We start from the raw sequence: 19,223 nt of genomic DNA on the forward strand, positions 1-19,223 counted from the left end.
GGTCACACAGCCAGTAAGTGTCAAATGTCTGAGGCCAGGTTTGAACTCGGGTCCTCCTGAATCCAGGGCCAGTGCTCTATCCACTGTGCCACCTAGCTGCCCCAGATCTTATGTGTTTATATGAGAGATAGAAATTGCATTAGCTGTGTAGTACAGTGGCTAGAGAGCCTCATCTTTGTGAGTTCAAATCTGGCCCCAGACACTTAGTTGTGTGACCCTGGGCAAGTCCCTTAATCCTCTTTGCCTCGGTTTCCTTACCTATAAATAAGTCGAAGAAGGAAATGGCAAACCACTCCAGTGTCTTTCCCAAGAAAATCCCAGATGAGGTCACGAATAGTCAGACGCAGCTAAAATGATCAAACAACAACAACAGAAATTCCACCGGAGAGAAGGAAGATAGAAAAAGCTGCTAAGTGAGACTAAGCATACAAAGACACAATCCACACTGGAATTGACACAGTTGGGAGGGCATTAAAGGCTTCCACGATTCACAAAATATCTGAAAGCAGAAAGGGTAGCAAATGTATGGGGAACATCCCAAACCTTATTAATAATGGAGGAAAGGTGACTGACAAAACAGCAACAGCTATTAACCTATAATGCCCACTTTTCCATCTACATGCAATTTTTATGAGAATCATCTGTAAACACACCTAAGGCATTCTTGTTGAGGGGGATTAATAGAACACAAGCAGGCTTTCAGAGGTTTTATTCCTCAGTAGATTCTATTCCCTGGCAGATATAACAGATAACGTTGTCCAGCAATTTTCTGATCATAAATAGCGGGCAAGGTAGAACAACATAGTGAAGCACGATCTTTGCCAAAGTATTCACCACGTGCCCAGATGAGATTCAGGGCAAAGTTCAAGTCGAAGCAATATTTCCCGTCTATCTTTTGTAAGTGGTGAAAATGATAGCAGAAGTGTCTTAAGAGTTTACATGTCTACGTGTGCCAATGAACACGTATTAAATTATCTACCTTGAATTCTTGGAGCAAATAATTTCAGAGATAACCAGTTGTTAAAACCAGTGTCAACAGGACAGTTTTAAATTGTCGGATGCCTTGGGCCCATGGTGTAGAGGTACTTAATGTTTGCTGAATTGAATTCTTAAAAATGTTAAGGTTGACAAGTTAGAGTTCCTCTAACTTATAATTTTATGTGGCTAGTGAGATTTCATTTTGAATGTCATGCTCTGAGGCCCTATATGAGAATTTTGCATTCAAATAACTTTTTAAAAAATCAAAAGAACCTAACTGTATTTTCTAATGGAAGGTTCCTCACTAGCTCAACTACAGAACTGCGGCCACAACTCCATTTCTTTGCAGAATATTGAGGTCATTTAGCTTATAAAAATATGGATGAGCTAGTCTCTGGGGCTATTTTAAGACCTTTTTTTCTTAAGGGAGGATTGAAATGTGAGAAAGAATGGCATTAGTGGAACCAAATTTGAGAAAGAGGGATATTTTGCAAGGAAGGCGATTGCATTTAATGCCTGAAAATAACTTTTGGACTTTGCTAAGTGGTTTTCACTTAAAAATATTTGTTGGTTCTTAGCACAAACTTCTTAGTAAAGTCTCTGGCTGAACTAAGTGAAATATGGAGATAAGAAAAGTAAGGCTGATTTGGAAACACTGATAAGAATCCGGTTAGAAAACATATGGCTCTGGGTCTAATTTGAGAACAAACAAAAGCAAAATGGTAGAACCTTTATTCTTAATTGGACTTGTGCCAAGTAGCCACTTCTAACTGGTGTTGTGCGCTATCATATTTCAAATATAGGAGTAGTATAAGAGGGGGCTTACATGTGTATATATACAGAGATCTGCAAATATATGTGTATGTGTATGTAAATATATATTTTGGTCCCAAACTGTGGTTCCATTAATGTAGGCACTGGCTCAGCCTTTGCAGAATGGCAGCTCAGTTTCAGTTTGCTGTCTTTGAGAATACTTATAGGCTCAACCTACATTCTTTTTTTTTTTTTTAAGTGAGGCAATTGGGGTTAAGTGACTTGCCTAGGGTCACACAGCTAGTAAGTGTTAAGTATCTGAGGCTGGATTCAAACTCAGGTACTCCTGACTCCAGGGCCAGTGCTCTATCCACTGCACCACCTAGCTGCCCCCTCTTTTTCTAAATAATAAACGTTTTTATTTATACTTTTAATTTCCAAATTTCCTCACTCCTTTCCTCCCTCCCTCCCTCCCCTCTCCCCTCCTTGAGGCAGTAAGCAATCAGTTATGCAACCTACATTCTTAGAGGTCATCTCCTTATCTAGGAGAGTCCCTATGTTAGTTCAAATCACTTCAGTAAACATTTATTAAGCATCTACTATATTCCATGCTCTGTGCTACGTGCTGGAGATACAAATGAGGAAAAAAAGAAAGACAGAGAAAAAGGAAAAAAGAAAGACAGAGAAAAAGGAAAAAAGAAAGACAGATCTTGCCCTCAGGGAGTTTACAATCTAATGGGGGAAAACAAAATATACGAAGGAAGCTGCAAAGGTTTGGGGATGGGGAACACTTAGAAAGCATCTTGTTCCATGGCATTGAAATCAAACAGAGGTGTAGATGAAAAGAGGGAGAGAGGGTCAGAAGTCCAAATCCTAGGCTCTATAAAGGAAAGCTTTGGGAGAAGTTTGGTGTTCTACCCTCCAGCCCTCCAATCAGAGGGGAGAGGAAACTAAATGATTTGGGAAGGTGTTGGGTGTCCAAGGCAGAGTTAGCAGCATGATGATATGTGATTTGAAACCAAAAAATGCTGCTATGCAAAGTGGAGTGTCCCTATGCCTACTAGTTCAATCGCTCTCCCTCTTATTATTGTTGTTATTGGTCCTTCATTCTCAAAGAGGACCAATGAATGATATTGCAGAGGTGATCTCCAGACTTGTATGTGAATTGGATTTGAGTGAGGCAGTCATAAGCCTCACTCTCTCCTTGAGAGTCATACAAGTCCAGTGGTAAGACAAGAAGCCCTGTCGATGGCCCAGCAGTCTGATGATATGGAACTTGAGAATACATTAGGGGTTGGATTGAGATGAGCAGTTGACACAGAGGGCTTGACCTTGGCAAGTTCCATTATTGTTATCAGAGAGTCCACATGTATGTATTAGAGGGTCAGCCTCAGAGTTAGGAAGATCAAGGTTCAGATCCTGCCTCTGATACTTGCTATCTCTGTGACCTTGGCCAAGTCATTTAACTTCTGAGTTCTGTAGGTAACTCTTGATGGCTATATAAATAGAAGATCAGGTGTTGATTTGGGAGTTTCCTTACTCACTAACTCCCCTATACCTATGAAACAACTTACCACGCCAAGTTATTGTTCTTACATTAATAATGGGAAGAAAGGTAGGCAGAGTTGATGGGGAATTAACATTTTCATTTAACATTGATCAATCTTATGCATTTTTGCTGATTTTCTGTAAATATTGAATGATACATTTCTTTTTTTAATTATTCCTGTCTTTTGCCTGAATAATTCCTCATCCTGAATTATTCAATTCTGTCCATTTCCTCATGTCTTCTCTCTAATCAACTCGCTGAATCATTACTCTTTTTTAGTTTCTTTTTGCTTAATTTTCAGATGCATTTGATTGCAGTATTGGACCCAATTTTGATGAAAATTGTGAAATAAAATTTTAGGTTCATTCCACAGCCTTTCTGTGGAAGATATAATTTAAGCTACCGTTGGAGGATAGTAGGACTTTGATAGGCATAGATACAGAGGGAAACTTATTATAGGTGGAATGAATAGCATGAGCCCAGACAGGAAATCTGCCCCTTAGTGGCAGGGAAATAAATTCGTGTAGAGCCCCTAGCATCCAGTAATGGTTCCCATTGATGTAGGACTTTAAGGTTCTTTTTAATTCATCAAATGTGTTTTGGCCTTCTGTGTGCTATAGCACAGGTGCAGAAGATGAGAAGACAGAAAAATTAAATCATGCCTGTCCTCAAGAAGCTTACATTCTGCTAGAGGCGGGTGATTGTATACAAGATGCTGTACAGATTTATTAACCTCATTTCATAGAAGTGTTCACTAACTACTCTGCATATACATATATATATATATATACATGTAGTGATTACACATTATACACACACATAGATATTTGTCTCCTCCATTAGTATGTGAATTCAGATTGTTTCATTCCTTATACTTGTATCTCTAGCACCCAGCACAGTGTTCCTCACTTAGTGGCACTTAATAAAAACTTTCTGATTTATGGATTGATTAAGTGACCTTTCCCTGACCATGAAGGTAAAGTGCCTTAGCTTCGTTTTGAACCTACCTTTCCTAATGCCAAGTCTAGTCCATATCAAAACACCTGTATAGTGTCTTAAGGGGTGTGTGGGGTGGGGGGTAAGACTAGAAAGAATGGATTACGGCCATACAAATAATGATTTTGATGGTCTTTGATCATGTAATGAAACCAGCTCTGCCAAATCCTTGGTTTGCATCTTCAAGGAGGTCACTTAGCTGTAGCTGTCTGGTATTCTGCTTTCTAGCTCTTAGCGCTCTTGGCACATAGTAGGTGCTTATTGATCTTTGGCTTGACTTGAATTTTCCCAAGAATACCAATATTCACATGGGCCACTATTCCCAATAGAATATTAACTCACTGGTCATTGAACAGAAATATCATATCTAGAGTGAAATCCAGTTAACACCATTTATTAAGTGCTTACTATGTGCCAGACACTGAGCGGAGAAAGGCAAAAATTAGTTCCTGTACTCAGGGAACACCAAGTCTAATGGAGGAGACAGCATGAAAATAACTATATAAAATGTACAATATATATGTGTGTGTATATATATATAAATATGGGTATGTATTATATACATATGTATAACAGTACAATATATATGTACTATCTACAGAATAAAATGGAGGTAATTTCAGAGAGAAGGTACTAGCATTAGGAGGGAACAAGAGAAGCTTCTTATAAAAGGTAGGATTTTAGATGAGACTTGAAAGAATCCAAGGAAGAAGACACAAGGAGAGAGAGAATCCTGGGCATGAGAGCCAGCCAGTGAAAAGGCAAAATCAGGAGATGGAGTATCTTGTGCAAGGAATAGCAAGGAGTTCTCTGTCACTGAGTCAGCTAAGTGCTGTAGTGGATAGAGTACCTGGGCCTGGGATCAGGAAGACTCATCTTTGTGAGTTCAAATATGTTCCCAGACACTCACTAGCTGTGTGAACTTGGGTGTCATTTAACCTTTTGCCTCAGTTTCTTTATCTGAAAAATGATCTAGAGAAGGAAATGGCAATTCACTCAAGTATCTTTTCCAAGAAAACCCCAAAGGGGGTCATGAAGAGTCAGAAATTACTAAAAAAAAAAAAAATGAATGAACAAACACACTCCTTCTGGACTAAGAAAGTAGCCACTTTAAGTGCTTTAGAGAGACATGAAGTAGTAGAGACACTATCCTAGAAGCCTAGAAGACCTGGATTCAAATCTTACCTCTGACACAGTTGGCAAGTCATGTAACCTTTCAGAGTCAGATATGACTGAACAACAACAAACCTCTGTAATTACATTGTAAAATATAGAGAGTATTCATTGTAAATGGAGAAGAGTAAGAGTTAGGAGGATTGGAATGGTAGAAAGGGTCAGATTATAAAGGACTTCAAAAGCCAAATAGAGGATTTCATATTTAATCATGGAGGTAATTGGAAGCCACTGGAGCCTGATGAATAAGGGAGGAAGGAGGTATGTGTGATATGGTCAGACCTTTGTTTGAAGAAAATCATTGATAATTGAGTGAAGAATGGACTCTAGTGAGCAAGGACTTTAGGCAAGGAGGCTAAGTGAATGGCTATTGCAGGGAACCATGCATGCAGTGATGATCCAGAGAATTTGCATTTAATTTCATGTCTATAGAGGGTGTAAAATCCTGTGATTCATGTGACTGTTTCCTTTGCTCCTCTTCCACCACTGTCAAAGCACAAACATGGGAGCTGGGGCATTTAAAATGTTTTCCTTTGTCTGATGGCTTGACAAGGTCAAAGAAATGATCACACAGTATCTGACTTACTAGTGATGAACCTCTCTGTACTTAGATTTGCCCTTGGAGAGCAGTTTTAGTTCATCATCTGCCTGCCAGGGTTTGCATAGCCCTGGAAGACCCAAGGTCATCTCTGCTCCATGATGAGACATTAACAATTCTGGCTAAATGGTTCTACTTACTGTTCTTCCTACACGATGTTCCAATTCCTACCTTTGTGTCTTTCCATAGACTGTTAACCAGGCCTAAACTATACTCTATTCTTCCCTCTGTCTGTTGGAATCCCTATCTTTATTCAAAGCTCATCTCCAAAACCTTTCTTGATCTCTCCCAGTTGTTGGTATTTCCTTATTACCCAGCAATCAATGCATCTTTATTTTATCTTGTAATTTACTTACTTGTACATATATTATTTCTCTTTGGTAGAATGGTTGTTGTTTGGAAGAGACTATTTAGTTTTGAGTCTTGTATCCTCCAGATACTCCCAAAATGTCCGGCACATAGTAGGTATTTAGTAAGCACTTCATGAATTGAATTAGATTGAATTGAAAATCTGATGCTAATCACAATGAACAACCCCTTTAGGGTCACCTGAAGTCTTTGTATAAATATGTAACCTTTTTGAATGATTAAAAATCTTTTAGTGTATGCAAAAGATCTGTCTTTCCAAATCAGCCTGGAGCACAATTTAACTAGATCTTGACCTCAATACTTTGAGAAGTATGTGAACTTGTCCTCATCATCATTTTTAATCAAAACTGTCTGAGTGCACATTCTCTCTCATCAGATAGGTTTTAAGAGGCTTTAGCAGTCTGGTGCTTTGGGTGTTACTATGCAAGCATGCTCATATTTTTCATTTCAGAGATTGATCTTCAACCCATTTCTAATTTCATAATTTACATATTAGTTCAAAACCTTACATTTTTAATGTTGTTTTTCCTGTATCATTTGAATTAGAACTTTGAATCCCTCGCCCCACTACTTTTGACATCTTTATTTTTTATCGTAGAATAATGGAATTTCTGAGTTGGAATGGCCCACAGAGGTCATATAGATTGTTTAGTTATTTGCTTTGCTTTTTATTTCAGCTTCAAAAATATTTTTATGATGAATTTAATAAACACCAAAATAAATGGCATTTATTATATATAGTAGAACAAAAAGAGAATTGTACATAAAACTGCCTATCTCTACTACGTGCGCCTTACTTTTCTCTTAAAGTAGATTGTGAGAACAACTTGTAGCATTCACAGCTGTTATGCTTATCTGGTCTTCTTTTTCTTCTTTGCTTTCCATTATTTTTTTGAAAAAGATGCCTCAGTGGCCTTCCTTCCTTCCTTCCTTCCTTCCTTTCTTCCTCCCTTCCTTCCTTCCTTCCTCCCTTCCTCCCTTCCTTCCTCCCTTCCTCCCTCCCTCCCTCCCTCCCTCCCTCCCTTCCTCCCTTCCTCCCTTCCTCCCTTCCTCCCTTCCTCCCTTCCTCCCTCCCTTCCCTTCCTTCCTCCCTTCCTTCCTTCCTCCCTCCCTCCCTCCTTCCTCCCTCCCTCCTTCCCTTCCTCCCTTCCTCCCTTCCTCCCTTCCTCCCTTCCTCCCTTCCTCCCTTCCTCCCTTCCTCCCTCCCTTCCTCCCTTCCTCCCTCCCTCCCTTCCTCCCTCCCTCCCTCCCTCCCTCCCTCCCTTCCTCCCTTCCTCCCTTCCTCCCTCCCTTCCTCCCTTCCTCCCTTCCTCCCTTCCTCCCTTCCTCCCTTCCTCCCTTCCTCCCTTCCTCCCTTCCTCCCTTCCTCCCTTCCTCCCTTCCTCCCTTCCTCCCTTCCTCCTTTCCTTCCTTCCTTCCTTCCTTCCTTCCTTCCTTCCTTCCTTCCTTCCTTCCTTCCTTCCTCCCTCCCTCCCTCCCTCCCTATCTCCATGAATCTGATGTTCAAACCCAATTTAGGGGGAGGAGAAACACCAAAGCCCTTATAACAACTGTGTGTGTGTGTGTGTGTGTGTGTGTGTGTGTGTGTCTCTCTCTCTCTGTGTCTCTGTGTGTGTGTCTCTCTCTCTCTCTGTGTCTCTGTGTGTGTGTATCTCTCTCTTTGTCTCTCTGTCTCTCTGTCTCTCTCTCCTCTTCCCTCCTCTCTTCTCCTTCCTTTTTTCTTTCCTCCCTCCTTCTCTCTCTCCCTCCCACATTGACTAGGTCCAAAAACCTATTTGTTATTTTGCACTTTAGAAGTTCACCGCTTTTCTGTTAAGAGATGAGCAGCATGTTTAATCACCACTTCCCCTGGAAAGGTCATCTAGTCTTACCTGTGGCTAATCAGGATTCCCAAGGACAATATCTTCTACAAGTAGTTCTCTGGTCATAGCCTGATGACCTTAAGGGATGTTAATAGTCTATGGCATTTTAGGGTTTAATAATTTACTCTATTAATAGTCACTTCTGGGGGCAGCTAGGTGGCGCAGCAGATAGAGCACCGGCCCTGGAGTTAGAAGTACCTGAGTTCAAATCCAGCCTTAGACACTTAACACTTACTAGCTGTGTGACCCTGGGCAAGTCACTTAACCCCAATTGCCTCACTAAAAAAAAAAAAAATTCACTTCTAAAAATGTGTCCAGTGAGATAATCCTTGATAAGCTGAATTTTACTTGTTACATATATCATTATTATTATTGTTATTATTATTATTATCAATATTATAATAGGATTTGTCATTTCATTGGTGTAGAGAGCTTCCAGCTCTCTAGTCATTACTTGATGCTATCTCATAATACATCATAATGTAGTTGCCATCTATATGGTACCTTAATATTTACTTTATATACACCTACGTACATATATAATACATTTATATTTCAAAGAAAATTATAGGGGCAGCTAGGTGGCACAGTGGATATAGCACCGGCCCTGGATTCTGGAAGACCCGAGTTCAAATCTGGCCTCAGACACTTGACACTTACTAGCTTTGTGATCCTGGGCAAGTCACTTAACCCTCATTGCCCTGCCAAAAAAAAAAAAGAAAGAAAATTATATATACAGACAGCATATTACACACACATATATATATATATATATATACTATATGTGTAGATTTTATAGAGATTTATATATACACATGCACATATGTGTATATACACATAGATCATTGCACATACATGTATATACATTTGTTCCTTTGATTCTCATAAGAGCCTTGGGAGGTGGATGCTCTTATTATTCCCATTTTTCAGGTGAGATTGGGGCTAAAAGAAGTTGACTTCCCCTGGGTCACACAGCTAGTAGTTGTCTGTGGTGGGATTTGAACCCATTTCTTCTTGATTCCCACATCTAACTCTATATTCACTAGACCAAGGGACATGCATAGAGCTAGAAATACATTTCCTAAACTCCCTTCTTTCTATAGCCTTTTAATACCAGATCCCTAAGCTAGTCAAGTGGAGGGAATTTAAGGAACCTGGAAATAACCACATTCACATTGGATAAGCTAATCCCAATCTCTTTATTTTTAAAGATGAGGAAACTGAGGCTTGCTGTTAAGTCATTTCAGTCATGTTTGACTCTTTGTGACCCCATTTGGGATTTTCTTGGCAAAGATACTGGAGTGGTTTGCCATTTCCTTCTCCAGCTTATTTGATGGATAAGGAACTGAGGCAAACAGGGTGAAGTGACTTGTCCAGAGTCACATAGCTAGTAAGTGTCTGAGGTCAGATTTGAACCAAGGAAGTTGAGTCTTGCTGACTCTAACCACTGCACCCCTTAGCTGTCCCAAACTGAGGCCTAGGAAGATGACTTGACTTTTTGAAGGTCACATAAGTAGGAAGTGGCAGAAGTGATGCTGGAACTCTTGTCCGGGGTCTCCAGGTTCAGGGCCCTTTCCACCCACCATACTACCTCCCATTTTTTCCCCTTTTCTTCCAATGCCATAGGCATGAATTAGTGCACAGGAAAGAATTCTTGGTTACAGCACGAGAGATAGGGATGCATTCTATCACTGATGGAGGTGTGTCTTCAAGTTTATATGAGCCTTTTTTGCAGAGGTTCCAGAATTTCAAATGCTTCTGTCTCATCACAAAAATGACAATTGTTATACTAATTATACTATTATAATTATAATTATACTATTATATAATATATTATACTGTTATACTATTCTAAATACAAATAAAAAACAATAGCTAGTAATTATAGAGTGCTTTGCAAAATATCGTAAATACATTATCTCATTTCATCCTTGCAACAACCTGGTGAGGTAGGCACACTCATTATTGCCATTTTACAGATAAACTAAGGCTGAGAGAAGTTCAGTGATTTACCAAGAGTCATGCAGCTAGTTAGTGCCTGAGGCAGGATTTGAACTCGGATCTTCCTGACTCTAGAACCAGTGGTCCGATGATCCAACTTCAGCTCTCCACTTACAATCTGTATGCCAGTGTACAGAATCACTGTTCTGCTCTGGGCTTCAATCTGCTGATCTATAAAAATGAAAAGTTTGGACTTTGAACTGAGTCTGCTACCTAGCCCTGAAGCTGTAATCCTATGAACATATGAGATTTAATTGAGAAGATGTCAATCTGCTTTGGTAGAGGAATGTTCTTTGAAATTCCCCATGTTATTAAATTTACCAGTACACATGCTTATGCATACGTATCCATGTGTCTCCAGTCAGTTAGTCAATAGGCATTTATTATGTGCTGCTAGGTTCTAGGCATTGTGCTAAATGTTGTGTACACACACACACACACACACACACACACACACACACACACACATGTGCACATGTCGAGTGGTGAATGCTCAGCCCTGATCAGCCCACTCTAGGCTCAGTACCCTGCCTGTCATCCCAGAACTAATAAGTAATAGATCCTGGGGTCACACCTAGATCTCCTGAGTCCACCTCTCTTTGCCCAATACCTGACTGCCACCCTTGGGCAGCTGGGTGGCTTAGTGCCAGACACTGAGCGGAGAAAGGCAAAGTTAGTTCCTGTACTCAGGGAACACCCAGTCTAATGGAGGAGACAACATGAAAATAACTATATAAAATGTACAATATATGTGCATATATATATGTGGGTGTGTATTATATACATATATATGTAACAGTATAATATATTTGTACTGTTATACATATGTATATAATACACACCCATATATACACATATATTGTACATTAAGGGACTTGCCCAGGGTCACACAACTAAGTGTCTGGGGCCAGATTGGAACTCACAAAGATGAGGCTTCCTGACTCCAGGCCTGGAGTCAGGAAGACTGCTCTTCCTGAGTTCAAATCTGGCCTCAGCCACTTACTATCCGTGTGGCCTTGAACAAGTCACTTAACCCCGTTTGCTTCACTTTCCTCATCTGTAAAATAAGTTGGAGAAGGAAATGGCAAACCACTCCAATATCTGCCCTCCCCAAAAAAACAAAGCTAAACAAAGAAACAAAGCTCAAATGGGGTCACAAAGAATCGGACACAAATGAAACAGCTGGAAAACAGCAAAACTGCCACCCTGAAGTGTGATTCCATGCCTGAGAAAATGCTATTGTGTCAACCACTTGAGGTTCATTTTGAACATTTCAGTATCAGTTCCTTTGGATTCTTACAGTGATTGCAGGAAATAAACACACTCTTTAGCCAAGCGTTGGTGATTAGAATCTCTTCACAGTAGCATTAGCACATGAGTGACAGCTGCCTTATTCTCCCTCCAATTAGATGGGTCCAACATCCTTGGAGATGACAAAAGAAAATATCTCTGAGTCATTGCGGGGGTGGAGATTATGCTTTTAGGGTATGGGCTTACAATTATACAATCTTGGGGGCAGCTAGGTGGTGCAGTGGATAAAGCACAAGCCCTGGATTCAGGAGGACCTGAGTTCAAATGTGACCTCAGACACTTGACACTTACTAGCTGTGTGACCCTGGGCAAGTCACTTAACCCTCATTGCCCTGCAAAAAACAAAAAACAACAACAACAAAAACCACAATTATAGAATCTCAGAGTTAGAAGGGACCTCTTAGGTCCTGTAGTCTGAGCTGAACCTGAGCAGGAATCCTTTCCTAAATTTTTTCATAGGATCGCAGTTCTAGAGCTGGAAAGAAGCACAGAAGCTGTCTAATCCAAGTGCCATTCATTTTATAGATGAGGGAAATTATGCCAGTGGAGGTTAAGAGGCTTGGACAAGGTCATACAGATAGAATATGGCAGAGACAGGATTTGACCCCATGTCCTTTGACTCCACAGCCTGTGCAAGTTTGATAATCAAATTCCCTCTGTGTTTCTTTGTACCTCCCCGGCCCCTTATTGCAGAACTGAATCTGGCTTAAATATTGTTGTTCCAACTGTTTGGAGAAAGTTTGAGAATGCCTGAACCACTTCACTTTGAGGGGAAGGGGAGGAGGAGAAAGAGAAATCAAAAGAGAGCGGTTCTCTTTTGTTCCTTGGCTTCCCTTGGCTGCTTCTCTTTGTTTTAAAGAAAAGCTCTCAATATGGCAGAATATAAATCTGGGAATGGCCAATGTCAATATAAAAGGCATTAAAAATGTAAATCAGAAAAGACATAACAGCTCATCATTGTAAAAAGCCATTAGATTTTGTTAAAGAGCTAGGCTAGAATGAGATCGTTTTATTGGCTGCATAGCTTTGCTTCAGCAGATGGTGACTCCTTTTCCTGGGAAGGCTTTTTGAAAGGCAATGCTATATTGGGTATTTAACATAAAATTAGCTACATTCCATTTTGGGAAATTTATTTTTAAAAAGCTTCCTTTTTAGACTGGAAAAAATTGCCATGTATGCCTTGACTTGGAAATATTTAAAGTCAAGATATCAAATCAAGTCAATTTGCATTTATTAAGCACTTACTGTATGGGCAGACAGGCAGTTAGGTGGCAGAGTAGATAGAAATCCAGAAAGACTCATCTTCCTGAGTTCGAAACCAGCCCCAGACACATACTAGCTGTGTGTCCCTAGGCAAGTCCCTTAACTCTGTTTGCCTCAGTTTCCTCATCTGTAAAATGATCTGGAGAAAGAAAGGGCAAACCACTCCAGATCTTTGCCAGAAAAACTCCAAATGGGGCATGAAGTGTCAGACACAACTGAAAAATGACTGAACAACATATGCTAGACATTGTCCTAATTACTGGGGATTCAAAAGAGGTAAGGGGGAAGCTAGGTGGTGCAGTAGATAAAACACCAGCCACGGATTCAGGAGGATCTGAGTTCAAATCTGACCTCAGACACTTGACACTTACTAGCTGTGTGACCCTGGGCAAGTCACTTAACTCTCCATACCCTGCAAAACAAACAAACAACATCAACAACAACAAAAGAGGTAAGAACGTTTCCTTCTTTCAAGGAACTCTCCTGATGGGGAGAACAACATGCAAACAATTCTATACACATAAGATGAATACAAGTTAAATTTGAGGTACTCTCAGAGGGAAAGCACCGGCCTGGAGGAAAGGCTTCTTGCTGCAAGGAGGAGTTGAACCCCGGGGGGTGGAGACACAGAGGTAAAGCATTTCAGACATGGAGATGGCTGGTGGCAGAGAGTAGAAGGATGATGAGTGTTGGGTATAACAAACAGCAGCAAGATGGCGGCTGTCACTGGATCCTAGAATACAAATTGAGTAGTGAAGAGGAAGAAAGGAGGAAGGTTAGGAAGGAGCCAGGTTATGAAGAAATTTAAAAGCCAAAATGGATTTTACATTTGATCTGGGAATTTAGGTGAAGCCACTGAATTTTGTTATTGTTTGGGACCAATGACATCAAGGGTGATGTCTTGACTTACAAATGAATTGGGTTTAAGGGAAGCAGGGTAACTCAAAGCCATCAGCCTCGCTTTCTCTTTCTGAGCCATCCACGTCCATTGACAAGGCCGGGACTGAGAAGGTGAAGTGATATGGTCAGATCTGCTCTGTAGGATGATCCCTTTCGAAGCCTAATGGAGGAGAAACTTGTGGTAGACAGACCAACCAGCAGAGTATTGTAGCAATTCAGGCATGAGGTGATGAGGGTATGTACCAGAGGTATGACTGTGTCAAAAGAAAGAAGGGGCCTATGGGAGAGAGAGCATTTTAAAGGGCTTCTCATTACTCCCCTTCCTATATACTCTCTGGTCCAGTAAAACTGGTCTCACTGTTCTTCATATAGGACACTCCAGTTCCCATTTATGGGAGTTAGCATTGGCTGTTCATCATGACTGTCATGCATGCACTTCTCACTTTTCCCCTCAGCCTCTAATTTCCTTTCAATTCAATTGATGTCTTCTATATGAAGCCTTCCCTCATTTCCATCCCCTCCTATAAGCTGCTAGTGCCATCCCCTTAATTACCTTACATGCCCTTTTTTTATATACTTATATATAGACTGTTTACCCCAATTGAATCTAAGTTCCTTCAGTGGTGAGATTTTTTAACTCTTGCTTTTGTATCTTCAACACCCTGTACAATGCATGGTACATAGTAAATACCTAATAAATACTTGCTGAATAATTATTAAATTCTAGACAGTTCAAGCTAGAAGATTGTTTGCTATAACATTCATCATTTTATACCACCTTAAATTCCTCAAATTATCAGGTTCCTTGGATAAGTTTTTTTTTCTTATTACCCTATACAGAGTTGTGCCTTATTTCCACAGTGACCATCTTTTCTGAACCAAAAATATGGACTGATAAATGATCATCTTTTGCAAAAGATGTTTTTCCCCCTTAAAACAGAGTGTGCTAGATAAATCCAGGAGAGTTTAGTCACTGTATCTATTTTTTTTTACACATAACCAGTTATGCCTGGCTTATTAACTTCTCTGCTTCTTTTTGGGGAGGAGGACTTATAATTTTCCCTGGTTCTTTTAGTACTCTTAATAAATATAAGCTTCTTATATGCATGCTTTTCTTTTTTTCTGGTAGTGTATTTAAAATTTTTTTATCATAAAAGTATTCTATTATTTTCCAGTTACATGTTTGTTTGTTTTGTTTTTTACAGGATAATGGGGGTTAAGTGACTTGCCCAGGGTCACATAGCTAGTAAGTGTCAAGTGTCTGAGGCTGGATTAGAACTCAGGTACTCCTGAATCCAGGACTGGTGCTTTATCCACTGCACCACCTAACTGCCCCTTTTTCCAGTTACATGAAAAGATAGTTTTCAACATTTGTTTTCATAAGATTTTTAGTTCCAAATTTTTCTCCCTCCCTCCCTTTCTTTCCTCCTCTGCAAGACAGAAAGCAATCTAATATAGGTTATATATATATATATATATATATATATATATATATATGCATGCTTAATCACCTTTTACATGGACTACTTTCTCCTTTCTGTAGGTTTTTCTAGCATTTCTAATAGAATCACAGAAATTGAGTTGGAAGGGACATTTTTCCAACCCATATTAGGATAGGAATCTTCTCAATAACAGCTTCTACTGATGGAGTGGGAGGGAGGGAGATAGAGGGAAACAGAGGTGGGAAGGGAAGGAGAGAGATAGAGAGATAGTGATAGATAAATTATTGATAGACAGACAGGCAGACAGATAGATAGATAGATAGATAGATAGATAGATAGATAGATAGATAGATAGATAGATAGATAGATAGATAGATAGATAGATAGATAGGTAGGAAGGATGGATGGACAGACAGAAAGATGGATGGATGGATGGATGGATGGATGGATGGATGGATGGATGGATGGATGGATGGATGGATGGATGGATGGATGGATGGATGGATGGATGGAAGGAAGCATTTAATAATGTGCTAGGCACAGTGTTAAGTGCAAGGAATAAAAAGAGAGAGAGAATGACTCTGACCTCAAGGAGTTTGAAAGTCAACACATTCTGGGAAGCTGAAAAGTGAGAGGGTGTGATGTTGAATGTCATAATTGCTTTAATTTGTATTTCTCTAGTAGCGATTTGAAGAATATCCCTGGATGGAGTGAAAAGGTCAAACATAGAACTAAATCTATCCCATTTGTTGTCAGAGGAAAGAGGTCCTTTTTAGACTTTTAGACATTTGTTAAATTGTGTAAGATGACATCTCTATCATTTTAAAGTCAAACTAGGTGGCCCAGTAGAGTCCCAAGCTTGGAGTCAGGAGGACCTAGGTTCAAATTCTACCTCAGACACTTGCTTTTGGGACCATAAGCAACCTCTCTCAGTTTCAGTTTCCTTGTCTGTAAAATGAGGGAGTTGCATTCAGTGACCTCTAAGTTCCCTCCAGTCTCTAAATCTACAACCCTATGATGATTTTCTTCTAGTGCACGTCAATAAATGCTTTCATAAAATCTCCACACAAATTGCCTTAGATAATAAGATTTTCATTTTGAGAACAGGGACTGAACTGGTGATTTCAATGGTATTGGGAATTCCTGAGTGATTAAGGCAGATCAGCACCGCCTCTGCAACTTTAGTTTAAGAGAGTTGCCTGAAGAACTGAATTTGTGACTTGTCCAGGGTCCCCACAGCCAGTATGATTATTATGTGGCTGAAATCATAGCTGCCCCCTCACTTGTGGTCAAGTATAGTTTATCTCAATCAAGTTAGTGACATGTGTTATCCCCCGAACACATTGTTGTGAGGAAGTCCTATTGTTTCTTTTAAAAATGTATCTGCCAGAAATAATTTAAAATATGCCTCCCTCTTCAATTTAGGTTCAAAACTTTATTTGTGGCTGGTGAACACTGTGATGTGGAGACACTGGAGTGGTCTAAAAATGTTTTCAGAGTACCTGTCTTGGACCACTGGTGGCAAACAGGTGAGCAGTTTTTGAATGCAAAATGAATTCTTGATGGGAAAATAAAAGACTTAAGGAGTGTCACTTAAGGCTCCCAAGGTAATGGATGTATGTTATGGAGATAGCCGCCAGCAAGATTCACAGGGCTCTGATTGCAAAGATGGGGAACCATGTGGCATCCATATTGTTAATTAACTCCCCTGCTTCTGTTCCTGATGTTTCTATTCTTTTGCTTCTCTAGACTTGAAAACTTAAGGTTATCTTTGATTCCTTTTGAGATCTGAGATTCTTGTGTTCAATTTTAAGAATTATTCAACTAAAGTGTATCTCAGAATCATCCTCATTTCTCTAATCTTGCTGTTTCCATTCTTGTTTATCATCAGACATCTGTCTTTATCTTAACATATGGGAAGGCAATCTAGAATAAAAACAATAATGATCATGATTTTTGCTGTCGTTGTTCAGTTGTTTTTCAGTCATTTCTGACTCTCCAACCCATTTGGGGTTTTCTTGGCAAAGATCCTGGAGCTCTTTGCCATTTCCTTCTCCTGCTCATTTACAGATGAGGAAACTGAGGCAAACAGGGTTAAGTGACTTGCCCAGGACAACATAGCTAGTAAATGTCTGAAGTCAAATTTGAACTCAGGAAGATGAATCTTCCATATTGCAGGCCCAGCACTCTGTCCACTGCTTAAGCCCCCACTCCTCATTCTCATCTCCAGATTCCTACAGTGCTTAATGTGTTGTAAATTTTGGGGCATTAGCATGTATGTCATGAGTCTGATCAGCCACAGTCAGATATACTGTATGTTGACCCTGACATAGTGATATCACTTTGGTCCTCTTCTTTATGAAGAACAACAGCCACCATCAATACAAGCTCCTTGAGAGCAGGATCTGTTTCATACATGTTTGTCATTATATTCCCATTGAAGTGTGGAGTGTTCAATCCAGAAGTGTCTTCAGGGTCAGGAAGCCCTTGGATTAAGTCCTGCCTCTGATACCTATTGGCTGTAGGTTCCTGGGTAAGTCAACCTCTCAAGTGCCCCCCAGGTGACAGTACATTTCAGAGAAGATTCTTGATTTGTATTGAGAGAGGGAATTTCATCACTGGGATATACCTATACCCATGAAATCACAAGAGTGGGACAAAATTCCCATTGCCTAACACAATGAGCACTCTTGAGTTTTTTTTGTAGGTCTATCATATATCTCAAGGGATTGTGGTTTCAACAGTGTAGTCACACTTTCTAACATTATGTAGATCATTCAAGTTGGTTACTTAGTAGTTCATTTTTATAGTATTTTTTTTAATTACATCTAAGGAGAATTTTTAACATTTATTTTTTTAAATGTTTGAGTCAGAAATTTTCTTCCTCCTCCCCCCCTCTCTTTCCTCCTCCCTAAGACAGTAAGCAATTTGATATGGGTTATATATGTTCAATCATGTAAAACATTTCCACATTAGTCGTGTTGTAAAAGAAGAAACAGATCAAAAGGAAAAAAGTCACAACACAAAGAAGATGAAAAAAGTATGCTTTGATCTGCATTCAGACTCCAGCAATTCTTTCTCTAGATGTGGGGAGCATTTTCCATCATGAGTCTTCTGGAATTGTCTTGGATTATTGCATTGCTGAGAAGAGCTAAGTCATTCATAGTTTGTCATCACAGTTTTGCTGTCACTGTATACAATGTTCTCTTGGTTCTGCTCACTTCACTTTGCATCCATTCATGTAAGGATAGCTCATTTATGTGACTTCATAAGGCTGAAGTCATGTGTCTGTTTTGGAGGTGAGTCACTCTGACCTGGCTTGTCCAAGGATTAGCCTAGCTAATGGTCTTTCTCAGGGCCTGCAGATGAGGCATTTCCTGTCTGGTAGGATCACAGAGCTGGTGTTCAATCGCATGGCTTGGCCCTGAGAATATAGGGCCATACTTCTGAACCATAGATATTAAACAGGAGGTAGCTGGGGTAGAGCTCTAGCATGCATTTGTAGTCAAAGGACTTTTTGACTTCAAACAAGTCACATCAAGTTTTCTGAACCCCACTATCCTTATTGTAAAAAGAAGGGATGATGGGGCATCTAGGTGGTGAAGTGGATAAAGCACTGGTCCTGGATTCAGGAGAACCTGAGTTCAAATCCAGCCTCAGACACTTGACACTTACTATCTGTGTGACCCTGGGCAAGTCATTTAACCACAATTGCCTCAAAAATAGAGGGGGTGAGCTAGATAATCTGTGAGGTTCCTTTCATTCTCTAAATGTTGCAAGCTGGTGTTTCTAAGTAGGACTTCATTGAGGGATGTAGAGACTCTGTTCCTAAAGATGTTGTGAGCTAGGGTAAGCAAATCAGCAATTTTGAGCTGGAAGGAAACTCAGAGACCATTCATTCAAGCTTCCTCATTTTACAGATAAGGAAAGCAAGGGTCACAGATGTTCAATGGCATGTCTAAGGTTGCAGACCAGAAATATCAGAGGCAGGATTTGAACCCAGGTCCCTTCACTCTAGAACCATTGTT

The 19,223-nt window shown here is 40.0% G+C and overlaps 1 protein-coding gene across 1 annotated transcript in view; it reads left to right on the plus strand.

Annotated features, from left to right (window-relative positions):
• The window catches only part of ACSS3 (acyl-CoA synthetase short chain family member 3), a 244,414-nt gene that overhangs the window by 152,218 nt on the left and 72,973 nt on the right, over positions 1–19,223 (plus strand). The window contains exon 9 of the mRNA XM_043969220.1: positions 16,621–16,724. Within this exon, the coding sequence (XP_043825155.1) occupies positions 16,621–16,724 (104 nt within the window). The remainder of the gene's footprint in view (positions 1–16,620; positions 16,725–19,223) is intronic.

Source organism: Dromiciops gliroides, chromosome 5 (assembly GCF_019393635.1).
Source record: "Dromiciops gliroides isolate mDroGli1 chromosome 5, mDroGli1.pri, whole genome shotgun sequence".
Taxonomy (NCBI): domain Eukaryota; kingdom Metazoa; phylum Chordata; class Mammalia; order Microbiotheria; family Microbiotheriidae; genus Dromiciops; species Dromiciops gliroides.